The 25,145-nt window shown below is 41.1% G+C and overlaps 1 protein-coding gene across 1 annotated transcript in view; it reads left to right on the top strand.

Moving 5' to 3' along the window:
* The window catches only part of ZNF521 (zinc finger protein 521), a 264,956-nt gene extending 240,809 nt beyond the window's left edge, over positions 1-24,147 (top strand). Inside the window, exon 7 of the mRNA XM_021709715.1 lies at positions 23,334-24,147. Coding sequence (XP_021565390.1) covers positions 23,334-23,363 — 30 coding nt within the window. The 3' untranslated portion in view covers positions 23,364-24,147. The remainder of the gene's footprint in view (positions 1-23,333) is intronic.
* Positions 24,148-25,145: the final 998 nt, after the last annotated feature.

Genomic DNA, 25,145 nt, shown 5'->3' with positions numbered 1-25,145 from the left:
CCGCGGGCTCTGGCAATCCACTCACCTCAGCCTCCCAAAGGCGCGGGATTACAGGCTGAGCCACCGAGCCCGGCTGAGAGAGGGCAATGTTAATGAAAATTGCACACCATTATATATGTACATGGGGTTGTATATATATATATATATGTATACATGTGTGTTTACATATCTGTGTGTGTGCACATATACAGTAGTATGCTACCTTCATTTACACTGTCTACAAAGCCGAACAGAATGTTGGGAGTTCCTCATTATGCTGCTCATCTTCAGGAGCTCAAGCATTCAGGCATCATCCTTTATACATCATAGACCACAACTCCTTTAAGATTTAGACCAGATGAGCCCACCATTTCTATGTAATACTTAGTCTAGGACACACCTTTTGCCAGTGTAGAAACTCTCCTCTTCACACAACCTCTAAATCTTGCTGACCAAAACTTCTAAATTCTAGTCTAGAGATAATATGTAACATATAATTCTTAGCAAAATATAGTCTTTTTTTTTCTTTTTGGTAGAGTTTCCCTTCATTTTTGCAAGAATTCTTAATATACTTCAAAGGCCACCTAGCATGATGGTGAGGGGGGAGATGTGCTTAGGAATAAGAGCCCATTATTTGAACTAAATGAACATTTTATTATTTCTGAAGTGAATGAATATGTTCAATGTTTCACATGTTTTCCTAACAGACCTCAAAACTGTTCAGCAGAACTTAAGGAAGCTGCTTTGAGAGAGGATGGTAGAGTCCAAGAATAATATCCTACAGTGCATATTTGTATCCAAAGTGGTTTATGCAGGTGTGAGCAAGTGGTGTGTTTGTAAAAATCCTGTTGAATAGGCCACATTCTTTCAGTACACTAATTGCTGTTTAATTGGTGCCTCTGAAGAGCTTCTATTGCATAGCAGTGAGAAAATCATCCTCTAACTCAGTGTATCCACCTAGAAAGTTTCACGCCTGGGCTTGGTGGCTCATGCCTGTAAACCCAACACTTTGGGAGGCCAAGGTGGGAGGATTGCTTGAGGCCGGGAGTTCGACCCCAGCCAGGGTGATATAGTGAGACCCTGTCTCTACAAAAATAAAAATGTAGCCAGGTGGCCAGGTTTGTGACATGTACCTGTATTTCCAGCTCTTCACGAAGACAAGGCAGGAGGATTGCTGAGCCCAGGAGGTCAAGGCTGCAGTGAGCTATGACAACACCACTGTACTCCAGCCTGGGCAACAGAGCGAGACCCTGTCTCAAAAAAATAAAAATAAAAAAGGAAGTTTTATCAGGCATCATGTTAGACATTTAATGGTGTCAAGGGAATCCTGCAGCAGAGATAGAGGGAATTGACTTAGATGAACTTTAGGCTCTGAAATCCTAGTTTTCAATTCCTTTTGAGTCAAAGGTTATTTTGATACCTAGCCCTTTCCTTTATTAAGTCATGAATGCAATGTTTTCCACATTCAAAGTACAGTAGTCATTTGACATTGTGAGAGAGATACCAAAACTTCCAGAAATCACTAAAGTTTAAATATGTAATTGTCTCTAGCTGTTTGATTTTCCTCTCAAATCACTTTTCCACCAAATCACTTGATTTTGTTGCATATTGTCACGCCTCTGTTAACTGGTGCTTGAGTTTTATGGCCATATTGCTAAAGGAAAAATGAATTACTACATATGAGATGCAACATATAAGACAACAATACAGCATTGAATTATAGCTGCTGAATGGCTTACTGGGTCACCCGCTAACTTAGCTACTGGCCCTAGACTAGACTTTCAGTAAAAGTAACGCAAAGCTGTGTTTTATGAAATAATACATGATGGTGCACTTAGAAGTCCTTGTTAATTGTCAAAATCACAAATGCTATCTTATATACTCCTATAGTCCCAGTGCCATTATTAGGTAAGAAAATACATTTATTAAAAATATTGATAAAAATATAATTTCATCTTTTTAAATTCACCATGGTGCTAGACACTCCATGCCATACCAAAAAATAATTCAAAATATATTTATAGTCTACTAGAAAGGATCAGATAGGTATATAAGTCTATTATATGTGGTAATGTATAATTAGTTGCTAAAAGTCTTCCAAGAGAAAGCATTTCAGCTCTAACTGGGAGAACCATGTGGGAGGCAGCCCTGTGGTTTGGAAGGGTGGGTGGGTATACAGTGCTGAGAACATAATAGGTGCTTATTAAACATTGGCTCCCTGGTCCTCTTACTGCTTTCCTAGTGCTGACCTAAGTAAACAAAAGCAAGATTCATTGTTGTTTGAAAATAAAATCTAGCTGGGCTTGGTGGCTCAGCCTGTAATCCCAGCACTTTGGGAGCCCGCAGGTTTGAGATCAGCCTGGGCAACTTGGTGAGACCTTGTCTCTATAATAAATCAAAGAATTATCTGGGCATGGTAGCGTGCACCTGTAGTTCCAGCTACTTGGAAGACTGAGGCAGAAGGATCACTGGAGCCCAGCAGGTCAATGTTGGAGTGGCTGTGGGTATGCCACTGCACTGCAGTCTGGGCGACAGGGTGAGACTCCAACTCAAAAAAAAAAAGAAAATCTATATCCCAGACATGTGAGAACTTTCCTTAGTTCTCTTCTAGTTCACTGAAATCCTTTTCCAATGAATCATACCTTGACATAGTTTCATGTTCATTGGTTTCCAGGTAAAACTTTGTATTTTTAAGCATTGTTCTTTTTCAGGTGACTAGCAGTCTTGGGGGTTTTTATTCCCCCTTTTCCTTTATTTGTTTTGTTTTTACCATCTAATTATAAAACTAAACATTTATATTTGCTCTCAGAAATGTATTTCAAAACAACCTGGTTCTCCCTACTTCCATCCACTTAGGAGAATGTAGCCAAGACAAAAGGTTTAATTTTGGTCCTTCATAAAAAACAAGACACAATCTGGGTGTGGTTTGGAGAAAGGTTTTACTGTATTTTGTTTTCCTGTATTCCTCCAAGTGAAGCTGAAATCCTCTTTTTTCAAACCAGAGCAATGGAGAGATGTGTTACGACTCACAGCACATCTAAAGGAAGTGCCTGTAAAGCTGTTTAGCCCTTTATCCCCATCTGCTCACAACTTTTCTGTGTTTTTCAAGTGTTTAATTTTTATTTCTAACAGAGCTTAAAATTTCTTTTATTATCCCCACTCATACTGTAAAACTCAAAACCCTGGTCTGCCTCTTATCATGTGGGTTTCCTCTGAGACCCTTAGGTTGGACATATTTGCCCATCACCATGTGTAGACCTGGCGTATCCAGGTGCTCTGATGGTCACTTTGGAGGAAAGTCAGTGTGGGGAGTGGGATTCCCACCCCCTCCTGGATGGTCAGGGCCTGCTTCCTTACCTCTCCCTTCCCTTAAATCCACTGTACCTTTGTGTGTCTCCTGTTCTTGGGGCCAAAATCTCAGCCCTTACATACAACGGAAAGACTCCAAAATTAACAGGAGTAGAAATTGTGTCAAGTGGGCATGTGATTCTGAAGCTGATCCATTTTACACATCACCTCATTTTTTTGCTTTGTGGGCCTGCAGGGCTTTGGAAGTAAATTGGTGCTACGGCAACTTGCTCTTAATTTGCTCAGTGGTTAAATTGATCTATCTCTTTTATTTGATCAGATCTCCAGGAACCGAATCATTTGCATTGATTTATTGATTGGTGCTGTGTTTTCACCATTCGTTTTGATCACTTTCAGCTGTTAATATTGGATAATTCAATCAGGATTGATTGGCCTTACCATTGAAGGCAGAAAGTTAATCACGTAGGACACAAACAGGACATGGCTAACCTAACCCCAGTTTGACTGTTATTCTCTCTCTCTCATCCCGCACTGCCCATCATCTATGCAATCACGAGAAGGCTAGTGTTCTTCTTGAGCAAAGGAGAGAGTTTGCAATTGTAAAGTATTCCTAATGCGTCTAAAGGTGAGGTCGTTTTATTTTGCTTTTTAATAAAACTGCATCTAGAAATTAAGCAAGCGTACAGAAAGATGAGCATGATTGTCACAATGAACTCATTTGGACTAAATGAGTAAATGCATTTTCAATTACCCGTTTTGTACCAATAAATGCCTAATCTGTGTGTGCATGCTTGGAGGCACAACCTGGGCTCACCTTTTTCTAAATTTGGCCCTCACTGCTTCACCATGTGTCCTGATAGTCAAATTTTCAAGAATCAAGTGGTTAATATGACTGAAGTAAGGGCAGCAGAGGTAATTGCAATAAGCTAAAATCGCTTTATTTGCATTTGAATTGTTTCTACAGCACTCCAGCTCAGTTTTTAAAAATTCTCCATCCATTAATTTCTTGATGTTCCTATCGATGACTGGTTTCCGCTATTAAAAGAAGGAGCACCACCTCTTCGTTCTAGGACTGGTTCCCTCCTCCAACAGCCCTGTTGTTAGCGAGCTGCCATTACATTATTTTTTTGTCTGGCCCAGAGTTGACGACAGATGGCCATCTCCAAACTGCCATCAGTGCGCTTTATGGAGCATCCAGCTAGGGTGTACTGAAGAGCACTGTGGCCAGTTCTGCAGCCCCCTCCCTACCACCCCCTGGAAATGTTCATCACCTCTGCCACATTCTGCTTTGGCTGGGCTTTGCTGGCCCTGCCATCTTCCATGTCGCCAAGACAGCCTGCTGCCACAGCACCAGAAGATCTGCCTTTATTAGGAAGGAGAGACTGTGCGTGTGATTGTCCTGTAAAGATAGAGCTCTGTTTCTGTGGCTCTGTAGTCAGATCCTTTGAAGAGATCTGGAAAGCCACATTTCTAGAACGTTCTGCATGTGGAATTCTCGCATGTATTCCTATTTTAGATGTTGGCTCCACGCATGGATCAGTTTCCTCACATTAGCAGAGACAAAGGGCCAAGAATAGACCCTTTATGTTTGCAAATATTGGGAAACACCACTTCCATATCCAACTGTTGTGACAATTAGGGTAAGAAAGATGGTCATCACAGACTTTGACTATAAATCCCCTGAAATAAGCAAAGAATCCATTCCAGCATCTTCCTAAGCCATCGATGTGGTGATCCCTTGGACAGCGAGTGAAATGAGCTGTTGCTGTGCATTTGGAGAAAGATTGATAGGCTACTCTTGATCGAGTTTGCTAAGGCAAGGCGGCTTCACAGCCAAACGTGTATTTTAAGAGGAATTCACATTTGTATCCTTTATTGTTATATTCACAGCGAATCTACAGCTTGGAACAGGCTCTGCCCTGCAGCTATGAAGGAGTAAGTTCTCCTTATTGGTGAGAGAGAGTAGTGTTCTGTAAAAGCCTGAGATGTGGCGGGGAGATGAATAGTGCTTAAAAGCTGTGCTTGCAGGGCTGTCATTTAGAACAGCAATTCTGAGGCTTTAAGCGGGAGTGAGAGGCAGGGTAAACGAGTCCTTTAAAAGTGGTGAAATTTTAAACTGCCTAAAATAACAGGACTCCTTCATTGATAACTTCATTGAATGAGTGAGTGGGAAACTAACTGGGCAGGAACTGCTTTTCTGTAGGAGGGGAAAGTTTGCAAAAGTGGAGCTTTTTCCTTGGGCCCCTCTTGTCTGGGTGGCCAGCTTCTTTTTTGCGTGGCCCCCACCCCCTGCGTGAATGTAGCTCCTGGGCTGGCAGAAGACCATCTCTCACTGGAAACCCGAATTGCTCATAAAAGGTTTCCTTTTTTCCATTGCCAAAACTTAATTTTGTAATTGTCTGACTTACACCATTGGGCACATCTGCTAAGCTTGTGTGCCTTCTAGACATATAAAAGGCTACTGTGATACCATTAAATATCAGCAGTGTGCTTCGCTGTGCTTTGAGTTTATAAGGGTGAAAGGTGATTGTGCAGGAAAATGGAACCGTATATTTGCTGTGAGACAGGCACCAAGACTTCACTCCCATACTCAGTTATAATTCATGACAGTACTGGTGGGAAGCCCTTATCCCTCTGTGGAGTTAATGCATCTTCACTGAAGCCTGCTGAGAGCACCCTGCGTCCCCCCCCACCATCTGTGCGCTCACTTCCGAGCTTGCTTGCACATGCTCGCTCTCTCTCTCTCTCTCTTTTTCTCCCTCTTTCTCTCTCTCTTTTTCTCCCTCTCTCCCCCTCTCCCTCTCTCCCCCTCTCCCTCTCTCCCCCTCTCGCTCTTCCTCTCTCCCTCTCCCTCTCTCTCCTCCTCCCTCCTTCCCCCCTCCTTCCCTTCCCCCTGTTTCTCTCTGTCTCTCTACCCCCCTCTGTCTCTCAGTCTATCTCTGTGTCTCTGTCTCTCTCTTGCTCTCTCTTGGTTATTTTTTCCTGAGGTCTTTTGGTGTTAGTATTGTCAGACTACTATTTCTGTGTAAAAGTGGTTCTCCAAAATGGAATTGTCATTTAACCAGAAGAGCAGGAAGGAAGACATTACAGCATTGTTGAATGTCTCACTTAGAAGATGTCAATTAGAAAATAGAGAAGCAGCACCTGCCTTAAGACCATCACTGACTCAGAACTGAGGATGTGCTGCCAGTTACTGATGAGTAAGAGGTAGCCATGGCCTGAGCAAGGTTGGAAGCCAGGGATGCAATACATGGTGTACATCGCAATCCAAGTTAACCCTGAGTTCAGCATCCTGCAAGTCGAACCTGAATGAGACTATGGTCCTGAGAAATGCACCCACTCTGTCTGTTGACTTGGGCCAGGCAGTGGCATGAACGCCAACCCAGACCCCACACACTGACCTCATCTGTGAAGTGATGCCACCCACTCTGAGGACTAGAGCTAATTGCCTCAGGGCTACCCAAGCCTCAGTTGAAAATGATCAAACCCTGGGCTGTATAGAAGTTTCACTTAATAGAGCTGTGATGATTCATGTGGTGTGAGCCACCATTCTGAAGTGGAAGGAGCAAAGATGGCCAAACTTGTTGCAGCCTAGAGCTGGCAGTGGTTTCAGAAATAGATGCTTGTTCCCTCCCTGTTCCATCCCCTGTGTGCTCTCTCCCTCCTTCCCCACCCGCCCCACCTCCACTTTCTGCTTTCAGCCCAGAAGGTGATGGGACTTGAGGGAAGTGTGTGTTGAAACAAAAGATGAAACTGTACCTTGTTGATCATGGCTGACCCAAGATTAATCTGTAATGTTTTGTAATACATGCTCTTAACATACACCATTGTTAGTACTCCTTTTTAAAAGATAAATCAAATCCAGGCCTGAAATGCCAGTGTATGAATTTAACAGATGTGATGCCATAGGGGACCTACTGTGTTATAAACTGCAGAAATGGCCTTTTTATGCCTCAGACTCCACTTATTCCAAAGAGGCTTTCGAACTCCAGCGGCGGGGTGAGGGGTCGTGCATTAAGACAGCAGCACCCACGCGTCATTCCGCCCTGTGTGTAATTGCTTCCCAATCTCATTCTGATGTTTGGGTGGTATTAGTCACATCATCTCCTTCAACCTCCAAAGAAAAAGTAGGGCAAGAATGGCCGCGCTCACTGTCCAGGTTTTCTTGGGTGAAAGATCACTTTGAGATGACACAGCTGAGTAGTCAGCCTGAAATCCTGGTTGGTATTTTATTAATTTTGCACCAAGATAAATCCTGAAATTCTGACAAACTCCATGACAGGTGAAATTCCTTCTTGCAGAATCTGCTCAGCAAGAGGCTGCTCATTTCGTTCTGTTCCGAGGCAGGCAACAGGAGGGCAGCTTTATAATCAGCCCTCAAAGGACCCCCAGCCGCCCCAGAGTCTCGGGCTGATTGAATAACTCCTGGGCCTCTTCCCCTAGGCCTCCATCAGCGGGGGTCCTGTGGAAAGCAATCTCCCGCAGACTGGCACTGAAGTGAGCTTTAAACCACCATTTTCTGCTCTCCAGAGGAGCCTGGAGTACTAAAAGATAGATGGACTGCAGATATTTTATGAGAAACTGTCAGAAGAAGAGCAGAGTAAATGTTTTTTTTCTTCTTCTTTGAGTCACACACTACATCACTGTTGAATTTCTCCCAGAATCTTTTACATTTCAAGTAAGAAATTAATTGGTTGCTAACCTTTAATTCCCCCTCCCTCTTCTTCGTTGTCTTCCTCCTTTTTTTTTCTTAAATATTCACACAGAGGCCCTCTGCTTAACCACAGTTGCAGAAAATCAGTACCATTTGCAATGAAATATTTATAATGACAGAATGAAAAATTGGATTCATTTTCTGGACTGTAGCCGAACAGTCTGCAACTTTGTGCGGCATTGTTTAGCATCTCTCATTCCTCCCTTTCATCGGAGTCTTTCTCGAAAACACACCACATGGACGCTTACCTATGCTTTGGAGGGATGCCTACCAAAACAAAACTCGTTTCTACTCTTAAAAAATTAGAGGAGAAAAGAGCATATCTGTGTCTGCACTGCTGTGTGGGGGGCACACGGATGTGGCCCGTAAAAAGGCAGAGAGGATGTGAACTCCGTGTAAAGGAAGAGCCCTCACTCTGTAGGGAAGAGCTGCAGAAGTTTATAAGGAAGACAGGAGACTGTCTGGCCTGCACTTTGTAGCAGAGCACAAATAGCAATCAGCATGCCACTGTATCTCGGGGCAGATTTATAAGGGGAATGGGAAGGCAGGCCGGAGGTGTGTAAATATACATTGAATAGCATGGTTCGCTTTCTTTTTTTCCTTTGGTGTTTGCTGCGTGGGCTTTCCTGTCCACGTGACCTTCACATTCAGAGCTGCTTTCTTTCTAACCAGGGTTGATTGTTGCATTTTTTAAGAGCTAAGAGATGACAGGATTTTGCTAGGACAACCAGGTCTTCCTCACCAGGGCAAGGGCCACAACAGTCCATTTATTCTTATTCCAGGACCAGATTGGATTTGTAGCAAGATGCCTAGGAAGTAAATTTTGGTCCACCAAATAAGTTTTTACTCACCTCTCCACAGGCCCAAAGAGACTATCTATTATTTATACCCTATAAGGGGGCTTTCTCAGGCTCCCAGCCCAGTCCTCTGTGTTACCCTCTTATTTGTCTTTTGGTGGAACACTAGATTTAACTAGTGAGTGCTGTTTTATGTTGGTAGCTTTTCAAAGGGGAAAGCCGTTCTGGTAGATTCAAATATGAATAAAAATAGCCTCAAATTCAAATCTTCAAGGTTTCATTCGCTGCTTTTACATCATGCATTGCCAACACCACAAGATCAATAATCCATATTTTATTATATAATAAAGGCCTCTTGTAATTGAATTAGCTCATTCATTCCATCTGATTAGCCCTATTTTCTTCATGGAGAGGAAAAAGAAGACAAACTTATCTTCACCAATATATTGCATTACTTGGATGCAAAAGAGTTTTCAGCACTACAAAATAATTGTATAAGGATCATAGAGAATTCATGTCAATATTTATTTATCCCTGGAATAACATGACTCCTGTGACACTGCACTTTTTGGTGATAACTTTGCGTTTCACACCCATTGTGTTGCTCTGATCTCAAGTCAACCTGACCCAAGCACCCTATAACTGTTCTTTCTTCTGACCAAAGGGAAGAATCCCACTCCAAACTGCAGAAAGACAACAGGAATAAACAGTCTTTTTCTTTTAAAACCCTTGGAGACTTTCACCTTTTACTTACCCTGGAGCCATTTCCTCTCATCCATTTATGGATTTCCATTTTCAAGCTTCTGGAATGCTCACTTTTTTCTCTTTGAAACAAAATCTTTGCACACATTTGTGTGCACTTGGGTGGTAAACACTAGATGGGAGTCATTCATTCTTGGGGTCTCTCAAGATCACAATGTGTAGTGTAACTTGTGAGTGACACATACTTTCTCAGAGGCTTGAAGTTTTCATATAGACTTCTAGATGTGGCTTTTCATTGCATTCCAAAAAAAAAAGATTTGAGAAGTATACTGACATTTCAGCGTGAAATGATGTGTGTTCTGACACAAAGTGTATTGTAGCTTAGGAATCTAGCCTGAAGTTATTTTACTGTAGCATGTCTATGATTCTCTGATCCAGGGGAGAAAAAGAAATTTCTTTAAAAGTGTGTGTTTTGGGCTGTGACGGTAACTTTTCTCCAGCGCCATGCATGAGTTCAGCAGACTGTTTCCACTTAACCCTTATTATTACTTGCTTTCTTGAGTTCCAGGGTTAAGAGGAAAACATTTTTTCTTACATTAGTTTTTCAACAACTTAGGTGAGTCTGAAATATATACCCAAGTAAATGGGAACTGTAATAGTGGTGTGTTGAGAATCAATCTCCTCTGCAGACTGGGAAAGGAACGTTGAATAGCGTTCATTTATGAACTGCCAGCTGTATTTCTGCATGTGACCAGGCTTGCCGAAGCATTTTGAATGATTTTCAGTGTTATTAAGCAGACTCACAGGAGCAACAGGCCTTGTGACAGAAGTCAAGAGCCCCGTGGCAGAAGTCCTTGGTGAAGGAAAGTTGCTGGGAAAGAGAAGCCCCACAACACACACTCTATATTTTAATATCAGAGTTCACTACTACTCTCTGGGAATATTCCTCTTCCTCTTGTCCGGCTCCTTCTGTGTTGTGGCTGGTTTACATTTGTGTTTGAAGTGCCAGGCGGTTTAATGAAGTTATTCTTTTATAAATTTTGCAACACTGAAGCAAGCATGAGGGCTTTAAATTAGAATAAGTGCCACTTCTGTATGGCAGGTTCCTTTGAGGACTGATTAGAATGAGGCCTCCCGTCGCCTGGCCCTTTATGCATGGCGGTATTGCTGTGTGTTCTTGTTTACAGCTCACCTTTGAATTTGCATGAGTGTGTACCATGCCTGCTGCCTGGCCCTCTGCTAGTCACAATTGTCTTTCTTCCAAGATCATGTTAAATACTTCACTTTTAAGAGTTTTTTTTAATTATATTGCTTTATTGTAATGAATTAAAATTAACTTGGAGTAGCAAATTATTTAAGGATGTGAAGGTTATAGATTACTCTCACCATAGCTACAGCACATCTCTGTGTGGGGGAATTAAAGGGCTGTCTTTTCAGTAACTCTGTGTACCATGAGGGGTGAGGAAACTGTCCCACAGAGACCTAGAAGCAAAGCCAGGAAAGGTGCACAGGAAGTGGAGAAGAATGGGAGCTTCGTGTGTGGCTTTCTGAGGCAAATAGAAGCTCTTCCTGGTGTGGCAGAGAGTGGGGACAGTTCTGCCATTTTAAGCCCCCAAAGAGTGTAAGATAAGAGGAAATGGTGGATAAGGGAGAATAAAAATATATCTCAAGACAAGGTTCAGTAGTGAATAAGAAATACATTCAAGCATCCCTGATGTCTTCTCTTTGGGCATGTGTGAACTTGTTAGTAAACTGGGATTATTTTAGGGGGTGGGGAGAGATTGCTAAAGAAAGGAGACCTGAAACTTTCTATACAGTACACAAAAACATACAGGGAAAGGGGAGAGGAAAGCAAGCAAGAAGAAAAAGCACCTAGCTTGAGTGTGAATTTTTTTTCTCTTCTATACCAGGTGTGTTTTTTTTTTTTTGGGGGGGGGGTTGTTTGTTTTAATTTAGAGTGGGACAACCAAATAGAATTGGGTTTGTAAAATATTTTCATTTTTAAAGAACTTTCTTAGAATTTAAAACAAGGGCTACTTGGGGCTCCTTCTAATTGCATTCTGCATCAGGAATATGTTCCCTGAGAGGCAAGATGATCAAAGGCAAACGCCAGGAATTTTACCTGTAGAAACCAAGCACATATGACTCTTTTTGCCCTATGCAACACACGCTCACTTGGACATGGAAATGCACATGCGTGCATGCCTGTGTGCGTGCCTGCATGCGTGCATGTACACACACACACACACACACACACGCACACTCAGGATATGCCTCATAGTTAGCACAGTTTAATGATGTAAATCAATACATTGTCCTTTTCCAGTTTTATTTTTATGCATATTAGAGCATATGCCCTAGTAGGCAAGCATTTTGTTGCTTATGATGGGGAAAGATGTTTTTCTGTTATCCTTAATGATTTATAACATGTTTGACTTACTCTTAATGTGAGTTTACCTCCTAGGGAGTGTAGCAGTGTTTTTAATAAAAGAAATAATACACTACAAGGAAGTGGCATTTCTTTTGCTTTTTGCCCAAATTCAATAAACTATTTTTCACAATTATTGGAATTTGGTTGAAGGGAATACTTGTCCCTATCAAGTGGAAATGCAGAAAGAGTCTTGGTTTCCTCCTCCTTCCTACAAAGGTTACCCTTTGAATATAAATTACAACGCCCTGTGCTTCTCCCATTCTAATCAGATGACCTTTTGAATCTGGTGGACCAGAGTTTAAATCCTAAGGCTGCCAGTCAGTTTTTAAATCAATGCCCTGCTCCAACATCTTTTGGTACATAACTAAATTTCAGTAGATTTCAAACTTGGAAGTGAAGTAAGTGATGCCAGTGAAATCTTGCAGCCGACTGCAAAACAGCCCAACTTGACTGGAAGATCTTGGGCCGGGTGATATAACTCTAGTTAATTTCACTCACTAAGTTCTCTGAAAAGAAAAAATCCTTCCAGGATTCAAAATCTAAGAGAAAAAGGAGGAGCAGGAATTTTATAATGTTTGCAAGAGGCCTTTTCTGAGCAGTTATCAATTTAAGCTTCCATTATTTGCCACTGATTATTACACAAAGTTGTGAAATATTTAGCAGAAGTTTGTTTAATTGCATTTGACTGGGAAGAGGATGCCTGGAGATGGCTTCAGCATCAAGAGTCCGTTGTGTGCATCGAGTGCCTGGCGGAGAGGAAATTTGTATTCGCCCAAGACGAACACATTACAGTGTCAGACAAGCCTTCTTTTTTTCTTCCTTCCACAGATTTATTTATCTTTAAGGTATCTAAAATTAGAGCACGAAGAAGGGGCACTGTTCATGGATGTAAAATTGGAAGGAGGTCATTCTTAACCTTGTTTACAGATGTTCTAGTTTAGAAAGCGCCAGTGTGATAAATTAAACATTACAGGGGACAAAATTAAAGCTTAGCAACAACTGGCACATGGACACATCTGTCTGTGAAGCACTGACTTAATCCCTGAATATCTTATTAGACAGTATTGCCTATCAAAGCCTTCTGTCCCACAATACGCTGGAATCCTGCATTTCTAGAATTTGAGCAGAATTTTTACACCCAGACTCTCTCACTTGTGCTGGCTTTATATAGTTTGATTTAAATTTTTCGTTGGCTGTTGTAAACGGGTAGCTCGATTTATTGTTTCCTTTTTAAAAATAAACTTTATACTCTTTGCCGTTTTGCTCTTTTTAGCCTATTCTTCCAATTCGGTACCTTTTCTCTCTCTCTCTCTCTGTAATAGATAGTGTGTGCTGTTGTCAGTTCTAAAGAGAGCTGTTGTCAAGTTTGCCAGGTATGCAAAACAGATAGGGGTCAGCTTGCAACTGAAATTTTACTACTATTTTCAAGTTCTTCATGGAAAATAGAATTGTTACAGTGTTCAACATTTCCCATATATGGCCTGATAGTAGGATTTGTCCTTTCAAAGCTAGTGGACCAAATGACTCTATGTCTCCATAATGTTTAATTGTTAAAATTGCATTAATTACATAATTAGTCTTTGCTCAGGCTTCCGAAGACTCATATTAGACTAAGGCTAGGCTAATCAGCTGAGTATTCTTAGTACATCGTTAACCACGTTGGGTTTTTTGCTGTTGAGAAAAAGAGCAAAATGTGGTGAAAATAGGCCCATATTTTAATCTACCACCTCCTGGTGGATCTTCAACCCTACCAAACACTTAACTCCTAAGCAGTTCCCGCCCTCTGGCCTCTGTCCCCTGGGCTCTCGGCATTGCTCATGCTCTTCTCTCTACTTCAGGAGACATTCCCTCCCTTTTTACCTCTTTCTCCTCTTCTCTCCTGCATCAGGCAGGCATGCTCCTCTGAGAATAAAGCCTCTCACATAAGTGGAAAGGCCTTTGCTCTGTGTCCTGTAACACCCTGTCTTTCTGGGTAGGGGATACTAGCCACGGCAGTGAGCACCTTCATCTCTGCAGCCAGTCCAGCCACAGGACAAACTCCAGCTGGTCTCAAGTCACTAGGACTTCATGTTCTCATCTGTAAAATGAGTTACTGGGCCAGATGCTGCTAGGTCCCTCACAGCTCTGAAACCAGTCCTTTGTTTCTCTGCTGCATTACTTACAGGTGTAGTTACTCCTGTCATTGAATCTAGGCCAGCAAATTGAGGGTGGTGGCTCCGGGGTTCTTTCAAAGTAAATAATTGCTTCCATGCCCTTAATACTAATTTCCACACTTTAATATTTGGGTCCCTTTATACATTACTAGATTGCAAATATTCTTTAACATGGCTTTGATTGATTGTCACTAAAATGTACCATGCTTGTTCATCAAAGGTACCACTGGTATGTTGATAGAGGTCAAGGGTGCTTCTGAACATCCTACAATGCCTAGGACAGATCAAGGAATTGTCCTGCCACAAACATCACTAGTGCTGAGGTTGGGAAACCAACTATAAGGCAAGCTCCACTAACCTAGAATCTATTTAATTTACAAGCCAGACTCTCTAGACTCAAGCAAGCAAATGACATGTATTTTGTATATGACTGGAAAATAATGTACTGGATTGTCTTTGGGGTTACTCTGGATGAGATACAAAAACTTTACTATTGGGTCCATGCTCAAGGGTTCTGAACGTGAACATGCCAATGTCCACATGATTCAAGATGATCTCTGATCATTCTTTTCTGGACTTATTTAGCATAAATAGTCAGAGAATAACAATAACAAAAATGTTCTTCGGCGAGGTTTATTGAAATGTGAAATCATTTCCTATGGGAGTTGTGGTGGAAACTTGATTGCAAGAATCATTTAAAATGAGCCTGGAGTATAAACTTTATCAAACAATTTTGTTCCTGCACAGGAACAAACTAAAGAATCTAATAGCTCTTCTCCATCTTCAATATCTTGTATTTTTCTGATCACCTCTGATGATGCCATTTCACCTTTTGCTTTAATATAGCTTAGTGTCATCCTGGAAATGCTTTGAGATGTCAGCTCAAGCCCATGTGAACTGTTAAATGTCAAAAGAAAATGCATCAGTGTCTCTGTAAGTTCATGGTGATGACATTACCATATGAAAAAATAAAAAGGGAAATTCTGTCAGTGCAAACATGATCATAAATGCAACATTCATGGCATTAAAGAGAGGGGCAAAAGCATATCATGACAGGCAGTTTTGGAAATGCCATTGCTATGTCATAATAAAAGAATAGAAACTCATTCTGGTAAATTCTACAAATGTAAAAATTATGAGACAACTTCCTTGGCTATGAAAGATCCACTGTGCATGGGTCTTTTTGATTCTCATGGCATTTAGGGGAAATATTATATATTTGTCTTTTAAAGAATATTCAGTGAACCAAAACACAGCTCACAAAAATGCATATATCCACAGATATGTTTGTTTACAGGGTAAGGTCTATGAAAACACAGTTACCCAAAATTTACAGCCAGGAAATCTGTAGTTGTGAGCAGTGGACACCTTGGGGGTGGCAAAATGGGGTTATTTGGTGTGATTTGGCTCTTCAGTGTAATTTTTAGAACATTCCTAACAGCACTTCCATAACTGTAGCAATTTACTTTTAATCAATTTAAAATTATGAGTGCTTTTGTAATTGTGTGGACTTTGAAAATGTTAATAAATTAACATTCACATCTTATTAACCTTATTAAGATGCTCAAAGCCCCCCCCCCACCCTTGTGACTAATTTTTCTCTATCATGGAGGCGGTGGGGGGAAAATAACCCAGTATCCTGTCATCATTAGCTGTATACACTTTTAAAACTATTTTACTAGCAGAAGAAGTTGGGAATAAAAAAGAGAGAGGGTGGAAATGTAAAAATCTTGATTAGAAAGTATAATTTAATAGAACATGTATTGAACCAAATGTATTGATTAATGTGGAAGATATAGTACTTATATTGATTCAAACCAGAGATTTAGTACTAAAAGCTCTAAGCCAAAAAGCTGTTGCAGATTGCTACAAAAGTCAGTTTAATGCTGTCCTTGAGAATGCCTTCACAAAGAAATTCTTCTAATGTTTGAGGACTAGGTAGAATGCGGTATATGTCAGTCTGATCCCGGAGGGTTTTATTTTGTACTCTAATAGCTGTTACGAGCCTACATTATATCCAAGGAGTAATTTTCCTTAGGGGTGCCCAGCTCGCTTTGTGTCAATATTCTAGCATTTTAAGTCACGTACAGTATATGCTTCTGGGAACAGGGAAGGAGCCAGCCAGACTCATAATGGTCTGCATTCATTAATAAAGGCAGAAGCTTCTGTCCCTCCATTGCCCACTACAGGGATGCCTCTTTGGCCTTCAGGGACCCGTACAGACACATTTAAAGAAAGCTTTATTTTGAGTGGGCAGGAGATGAAATGTAGGACTTGCAGGCATTTCCTAAGTCAGCTATATGCCCGAGCAAAGGGGTGACCTTAATGGGTCAAAGAAGAATGCAGGTCAAAAGACTTATTATCCAGCCTGTTGGAAACCAATTGCTTTTGTTTCAAAAAAAATAAAATAGAATAAAATAAAATAACAAAGCAGTAGTGCTTAAAGGTGGACGGTAATGTCGAATTCTGTGTGCAGCCTGGAACTGCAACGACTGTACGTGGACAGGAATATGCTTCTAGAAAAATAAGAGCATGCTGATTGTCCTCAGTGTTTACAGATAAAGGTCCAAGCCAAGTGATAAAAGGATGGGGTAATATAATTAGTTAATCAGTGATGATTGATTACGGATGTTTGTGTTCTTCAACTAAAGAAAAAACAACATGCTGCCATGATGCTGTCACCATCTGTTGAAAGAAACAGCCACATTTAATCTTTATATTTCTTTATTTCTTCCCGCCTTGCATTGTTTCTGAGCCACAATTGCCTACTCTTTCATCTGGTTGGAAAACATCTCATTTAAATTGAATACAACTGCAGTTTAAATTTGGGATTCTAATGGCATAGTGAATTAGTAGAAAGCTTGTTATGTTGTTGTTGAGTTTTTTTTTTTTTCAGTCCTTTTCAAAATAACATGCTGGCTCTCTTTCTTAGTTTTAAAAGCTTGTCAGAATTTGTTTGAAACAAAAGGCTATAAATAGACAAGCCATGGTAAAAATGATTAACATCTTTGAATCAACAGATTTCACAGAACTTCCATTCAAAGACCATTTTTATTTTTACTACCATCCATACTTAACATTTTGACAATGCCAGCAGAGGGTTACAAAGCACAGACGAGACGTGGGCCCTGCCAGGGAATTGGAAAAGTGAGGGCAATATGTGGGCACAACTTTTAGGGCTGGGAATTTAATTTTTCAACCCAGGAAGGTAGATTCCCCCTGGCTTTCCTCCACAGCTGAGTTTCATCGCTGTTATAGGTGCAAAATTCAAATTTACATCAAGATTGCAGGAAAACGGGATCACTTTAGCCAAGGTGAACAGTTTCCGAGGATCATGGATTTTTATTTTTATTCGAAAATATTTTTCTTGGATTGCATTTTAAACAGGATTAGACCGTTTGACCAGCAAATGTGGTCAGCTCTCAGAAAGGAGGAGGCTGAATTAATCATTTGTTAGAGTGCCAAGACTGAAATGAGAATTCCAGTCTTGTAAAATGAAAGGCATCTCATATTTAAAAAGAAATACATAGCGCTAGAAGGGAATTTTTAAGGCCCTCATCTGTTTTTTAGCTTTCTAAGTTTAATTCCACATTTATAGGAGGAAAAAAAAAAGAGAGAACGAACACACTCTTTCCAAATGGGGCCCTTTACAGTAAAGAAAGTGTTTTTGAAACCTCGCTATTAAGATATCATACCTAGATGGATCTTCTTTTAAGCTTTAAGGTGTGTTGTGGATTTGATTTTTTTTTTAACACAAACCCCCCTCGTGTAAAACAACTGTTCATAACTGGGATTAATGGTTTGCAATTTTCAGTTACTTAGACATGGGGTCTCCAGGAGATGGCTTTTTGCAGAGTAGAATATGACTCTCTGTGGGATTCCAGAAGTTTTCTTCTCTTCCTACTTCCTTTTCTGTCTTCACCCCCCACCTTCACCGATGTTGCACTGATGTTCTTCTCGATTATGTAAAACACTTTCCCTTCATTGGAACAGATATTTTTTCTCATAACCTGTCATTGCATTAAAGTACTTTGGGGACTGTGAATTGCTGTGTAAAATTGGTGAGATTACCCACTGCTTTGTTCTAGTGTAGTGGTTTCCTCTGGACCTAAAGAGCTGAAAACTCCTTGCACAGAGAGGAGGCTGCTTGCTGGTGGCCTGGCAGCATTTTGCCCCTTTCTGCGCGTATGCATTTGTGTCCTTGGTGTCTCAAGACTGGTTCTGTGGGGTGGCAAGTAGCCAGGGTGAGAGAGCCTACCCTCTCTTTTTGCTCAGTACTTCTGTTGTCTACGTTTTATCTTTCCCACTTGCCTCTTGTCTCCCTTCCTAAAGAAATGAAGTCTGTGATTTTATAAAAACACCGTGTGCTCCCATGAAGTGACTTCTTGCTTCTCTTGTCAGAGCTCTGCCAAGTCCAGAGACAATGACTTCTCACTTGTTCTCTCCAACACCTAGAAGTCAATCGAATAAACTGTATGCCTCAGACATTCCATCCTTTCCTTCAGAAAATGAAATCAGACCCTTTGTATCATCAGTGGACCTGGAATACAGCATGGGGGGGAAAGGGGAGCAGATATGTCCCCCTGGACTCTCAGAGGCAGTGAGGGCAGCCCCCTGAGGGTAGATCAGAATCACCCGGGTGTTCCCAATACAAACATACCCATTGCCCAAGAACCTCTAGGAATATGTCCCCTTTCCACCCTGGGAATCACTGCCAGTGATGGACAGCCAGGACCCTGTCATAGCCCTCAGTTGGGCCGGATCAACAAAAGAAACAAACAAGAGGGAACACATGGTCTGCAGGCATCTCCACACCAAGAGGCTGCTCTGCCTTTATTGTTTGTCACGCCAGATTTCCCATTTGGTATCATATCAAGGCATTTTATTTTTGAATTTCCCAAGCCATTCTCTTGTCCTTCTCACAAATGATTTCTATTCTTGTCTCTTATATGCAAAACATAACTCCTTTATAGAAGTGACTTCAATCTGTTACAGTAAGTGATGTGTGTGTATTTGTTCATATCCTTGTACCTCTGAAGATATTTGTATGGCTTTGGTTTAAGATGAAAGAGTACAAGACACAACTATTACCAACTATTATGGGCAATTTGTTTTAGGTTCTTGGTTTGCAGTATCTCAATATAGGCACTTATGAAAACACTGGAGAAATTGCAGTGTGTCTTTATTAACCCCTAGAATGCTATCAAATGTGGAATGTCTATTCAACATTTTAAAATAATGTTATTAAACTGATTTTTTTTCTTTCATTACTGTAAAGGAAAGAAAGAAAAAATCACCCATCTTTCTGTCAATGTCCTATCATTTAGATAACTACAAGTTGAGTATTCTTTATCCAAATTGCCTGGGACAAGAAGTGTTTCAGATTTCAGAGTTTTTGTTTTGTTTTGTTGTTTTGGATTTTGGGATATTTGCATGTACATAATTAGATATCTTGGGGATGGGACCCAAATCTAAACACAAAATTCATATATGTTTCATATACACCTTATACACATAACCTGAAGCTACTCTTATACAGTATTTTAAATAATTGTGTATATGAAACAAACTTTGTGTACCTTGTACCATTAGAAAGCAAAGGTGCCACTAGCTCAGCCACCCATGTGGCATCGTGTCAGTGCTCAAAAGTTTCAGATTTGGGCCCATTTGGGATTTTTGGATTTTCTGATTAGAGATGCTCAATCAGTGCTGCCATAGTTCCTTTTTTTTTTTTCTTATTTCTTTGTCCATATGTTTGTCCTTCTTTATGGCTGCATAATATTCCATTGTGTATATATACCACATTTTTTTTATCCAGTTCAGCTTCGATGGGCAGCATGGTTGGTTCCATGTTTTTGCTATTGTGAATAGAGCTGCAACAAACATGCGTGTGCAGGTATCTTTTTTGTAGAATGATTTGAGTTCCTCCAGGTATATTCCCAGTAGGGGGATTGCTGGATCACATGAAAGGTCAATTTCTAGTTCTTTCAGATATCGCTACAGTCTTCCAAAGAGGTTGCACTAGTTTGCATTCCCACCAGCAGTGTAGAAACACTCCTTTTTCTCCTCATCCTCTCCAGCATCTGTTGCTGTTTATTTTATTAATGATGGCCATTCTTACTGGGTTTAGGTGGTATCTGAGTGTGGTTTTGGTTTGCATTTCTCTGATGATGAGTGAGGCAGAGTACTTTTTCATGTGTCTGTTGGCTGCCTGTATATCTTCTTTTGAGAAGTGTCTATTCATGTCTTTGCCCACTTTTTAATGGAGCTGTTTGTTTTTTTCCTTTTGGCGCATTTAAGTTCTTTGTAGATCCTAGGTGTTAGGCCTTTGTCAGATATACAGTTGGCAATATTTTTTCTCATTCTATGGGCTGTTCCCCTGCTCTCTCTTTTTTTTTTTTTCCCCTGCTCTCTTGATGGTTTCTTTTGCTTTGCAGAAACTCATCAGTTTGATGAGGTCCCACTTGTCTATTTTATTTCTTATGGTATGGGCACTTAGGGTTTTGATCAGGAATTGGTTGCCAGTTCCAATTTCCATAAGGGTGTCTCCTGCATTTTCTAAGATTCTTATAGTTTGAGGTTTTACGTTTAGGTCTTTTTTCCATTTATAGTTAATGTTTGTGTATGTTGTTAGGTAGGGATCCTGTTTCAATCTTCTGCATGTGGTCAGCTAGTTTTCCCAGCACCGTTTACTGAATAGGTTCTCCTCTCCCCAGTGGTTGTCGTTGGAGGCTTTCTGACTGGTTTTCAATGTGAGGATAAATTATAAAAATTGTTCTTGGAGTTATGTCCAAACAGAACTTGTCTCTAATCCTAATGAGAATTACTGAAAGAAAAAAAAGAAGAAGAAGAAGTACTGGATTACTATAGTTTGTAATTCTCTTTCTTTTTTCTTCTTCTTTTTTCTTAATCTTGAGCTAAAAGCCACATTCACAAGCACCACCTGCAAGTATCTTCAGGTTCACTGGGGAAAGGGTTAAAAATGTAAAAATGAACTAAGTTTGAAATGGGGGAGGAAAGACCCGGGTCCTCTTCTCGAGGCTTCCACCTCCCCGAGTTGGGCAAATGTCCACAGCAGCTGAGCCTCTCTTCACTCAGCACATCCGGGGAGCCAGCAGTTTGCTAGTTGTTATGGCATGAAGAGATAACCAAGATCCCTAAGACAAAACCCCCTGCTTCAAATACTCCAGTGGCTTCTCTTCACTTATAAGACAAAGTCTGAGCTCCCTCGCCAGGCACATAAAACTGCTCAGATTCTTGCCCCAAAAACCTCTACCTTCATGTTCCATCAGTACTCTTGATTCAGAGCATTCTGGAAGAATTCAACCAATCTGGACAAGTTGCAGACACATGAACATACCTTGCATATTCTTGCTCTGTCACCTTAACCCATGTGTGTCTCTGGGCCTTTCCAATCTCAGCAAAAATGTCAGTGTGCTGCCCCCACTACAAAACCTTCCCCAAAGGCTAGGCAAGTGTGGCTGTGATTACTGTGTTCCTTTCTCTTTTTTTCTTTTTTTGAAGTTAGGGTCTCACTCTGTCACCCAGGCTGGAGTACAGTGGCAAAAATCATAGCTCACCATAGCCTTGAACTCCTGGGCCCAGGTGATCCTTCCACCTCAGCCTCCCAAGTAGCTAGGGTTACAGGTGCACTCCACCACACCCCACTGAATTTTTTTTTTTTTTTTTTTTTTGATTTTCAGAGACAAGAAATCACTATATTGCCTAGGCTGGTCTCGAACTCCTGGGCTCAAGCAATCCTCTTGCCTCAGCCTCCCAAAGTGCTGGAATTACAGATGTGAGCCACCATGCCTGGCTACTGTGTTCCTTTCTAATAGATTCCTTGTCCTATTGCTTTACTGTCATGTGCCCACCTGAGCTTCTTTAGACTGTGAATACTTTGAAGGCTGGAAGGCAGGGACCATGCCTTTTCTCTCCATCAACCCTTGCCTTGTCAGTTGGTCATTCGGTTAGTAAATCTTCTTTCCTGAACATTGTGGGGCTATGGCACATGCCAAGTGGTGATACAAAATGTTTAACAGAAGATGCTTGAGGAGGAATGAATAAATGAATGAGCATTAGAATTACTGATGTGGGTGAGAGCCTGGCCTACAAATGGCCGTAAGACAAGATCTGAGATGTGTGGGACATAAGCTATGTAAAGTGCAGCGGGAAATCAGAAGAAGGAGAGATCGGTTTTAGATGGGGTGAGCATGGGAGTGGTGATATTTTGAGCTAGATCCCAAGGTTCTGATCAGAAGGGAGTTGGGGGTGTACAGGTGAGTGGTAGGAGAATGGGATTTGGAGAAAGTGAAGAGGGGGAGATTGGGGATCAGGACATCTCCAGGCTTATGCTCCAAATAAATGCCCTGAGGCCTGTGACCATGCTCCGTAAAGGATGTGACCATCATCCAGGCCAGATTTGCAGCCTTCCTGCTGAGTGTTCACTGTCATGGCCTGGCTGATGATCTTGAGTTGCCCCGGTATCCCTGCTGCCCGCTCTCAGTTTGAAAAGAGGTTGTTCACTCAGTAAGGGGACATGCTGGTATGGATGAAGAGGAGAATAGCAAAATACAATAAAGGCTGCATCCACTGAGAAAAAGAGCGTTGGGCCAGGGGAGTCAGGGTGGGCTACTGTGATCTGCTCCTGAGCCCTCGTGTCACCACAGCCTGCATCTCATCCTCAGGAGGGGCTGCTCCCTCTGTCCATCATCAGCTAGGTAGTTCTTGCCTTTAATATCTTATGCAGGGACAGATAGAGCCCCAGCTGTCGAGACTTTCATCATCTCAGAGAAGTCAGAGCAAAAGCGTATGCAATCAATAGAAATCATGCACAGGCATATACAGCAGTTAAAACAGTGCAACTCTAGTCTTGAACATCGGGCCCTATTTTGATGTGAGGAGACGGTGGATGGTGAGAGAGTATTGTGGAAGAGCATGACAGAGGCAGAAAAGAGGCAAAATGCCAGCCATCTCAGCTCACAGTGGTTCCTGGGCCCACCTTTCTCTTGGGCCCTCACTGGAGGCAGCAGGTTCAGGGAATGCCTGGATCTGCTTTTCCCTGGGGGCACATAGGAACGAGGACACTGGTGAGCACCTATTCATCAGAGGCAGAAACACATGGTTCATGTCATTATAAATCAATCAGCATGCATATATGCTTGGTCTCATGAAAATGAAATCACTGAAGTTTGTTTTCTCTGTCTCTCTCTCTCTCTTTTTTTGTTTTTGTTTTTTTTTTTTTACAGAACCATACGATGACCCAACACAGCAGTTAGTGCAAATGCGGTCTCTCAAGGAGAATGACTTTTGTGGCACAAAAAGGGAACATGTTTTACTCTTTGCACGAAACTTTCATTGTTAATGTATATTATTCAGAAACATTGTATTGTACCATAAAACTTGTATTATCAAAACTGTTGGATGTTCATGTGTTTGAACTTTTGCGCACCGGATAGACTCCTTGTATATAAAGTGTTGCACATGTATTATGTCGTCTGATACTAAAATGGTCTTATAAAGACAAGTGGACTTGGGCCCTATTCAGACAAGATTTTTAAAAAAAGAAATGTGAGCAAATGGCTTAAGATAAAGTATTTTCAAGGAAGAAAGATGAAAAACAACTATTACACATGAGACTATGTCTGGACTTCCTTTTATTTATACTTAAGCCTAGAATTTCTCTTTTGGTATATCAATGGTTAAATCCAAGACTATTTTTTATTGCTGAAGATTCTTGCAAACCATGAAGAGATCTTCTCACAGACCAGGACCCCACAGCTGGATAAGGCCCGTATATATATTTGTAAGCCTTGCAATGTGACAGGTAGCATCACTATATATGCAATAGTTGTTATGTAGACTGTCAAAGAATTTTTTTTTTCCTGGATACATTTGAAGCTTTGAGTGTTCAAGGTTTTCCTTAATGATTTCACACAGCCAAATTCTTGAATCAGTTGAACTAACCTGTATGTTACTGTTATTAATGTTTACTCTGCGGTCTGAACCTGGAGATTACTGGAATTGTTTTCCAAGAGGAAATAAATTCAGTTTACCATTAGGTATGAGTGTATTTGTGTGTTTTCTTTTTCTAGTTACTAAACCATTAAAAAAAAAACTAATTGCCTGCACCCTTGGATATGAAATCTGCTCTTGAGCATATCATGGGCATTACTTCAATCATATTTAACCTTTTCACACTGGTCCGAATGCAGCTGGGAGGATATTCTTCATACCACATAGGGAAGGCATCAGACCCAGGATCCTTCCACTCTCTTCCATGCTAACAGGTCACATTGTACTTGAGGATTCTGACATCACAGATGGATGTGATGGCTGTTTTCTGCATAATTTGAAGCCCAATTCATGTCATGCTGTGCAAATCTGAACTCAAAGTAGATGGCTGCAATTTGAGAGGCAGTTTGGCTTATGTGTACTTAAGAAGCAGCATTGTTCATTCAGAAGACAAAGCACAGAGCAGGGAGTCAGATGGTTGTTAGTTCTAGTTCTGGCACTGACTCCCAGTGGAAGATGCGTCACCTCCTGGCCTTGCTTTGTCAAGCCAGGGTAGGTAACGAAACTTGGTCATCAGCCTTCACTCAGGCGTGGGGTGTCTCTGGAAAGTTGCCATTACCAAAGCCTGCCATCAAATGGTGGATAAGTAGGAGTTCTCATTTTAGAGCTTTTTTTTTTTTTTCTGAAAGAAGAGAAGAATTGCAATGTATAAGTTGAAACCTAATATACATGTTTAGTCAGATCTGGTAAGTATAGAACTGATATTCATGGGCAACTTTCATCCAAATCGTGCTTAAAATGTTTAAGCCACTGTGAGTCTTTTGACCCCTTTTAAACTCTGATGACCTCAAGCAGAACTTTGAATCTTAAACAAGCAAGAATCCTCAGAGTACTTTTTTGGCGGGTAAGTGGAAAGCATAGGCCCATTGACTTAATTCTGACCACCTGTCACCAGGGGGCCCACCAAGAAACCTAAATTACCAGTACTTCAAGACATAACCCTCACTCCATGGTTCTCAAACCTTATTCTGCATCTGGATCATATA

This window comes from Carlito syrichta, unplaced genomic scaffold (assembly GCF_000164805.1).
Source record: "Carlito syrichta isolate Samal-C Ts95f unplaced genomic scaffold, Tarsius_syrichta-2.0.1 Scaffold72428, whole genome shotgun sequence".
Taxonomy (NCBI): domain Eukaryota; kingdom Metazoa; phylum Chordata; class Mammalia; order Primates; family Tarsiidae; genus Carlito; species Carlito syrichta.
Note: the sequence above shows the minus strand (reverse complement) of the source record. Positions and strands in the feature narration are given on the sequence as shown.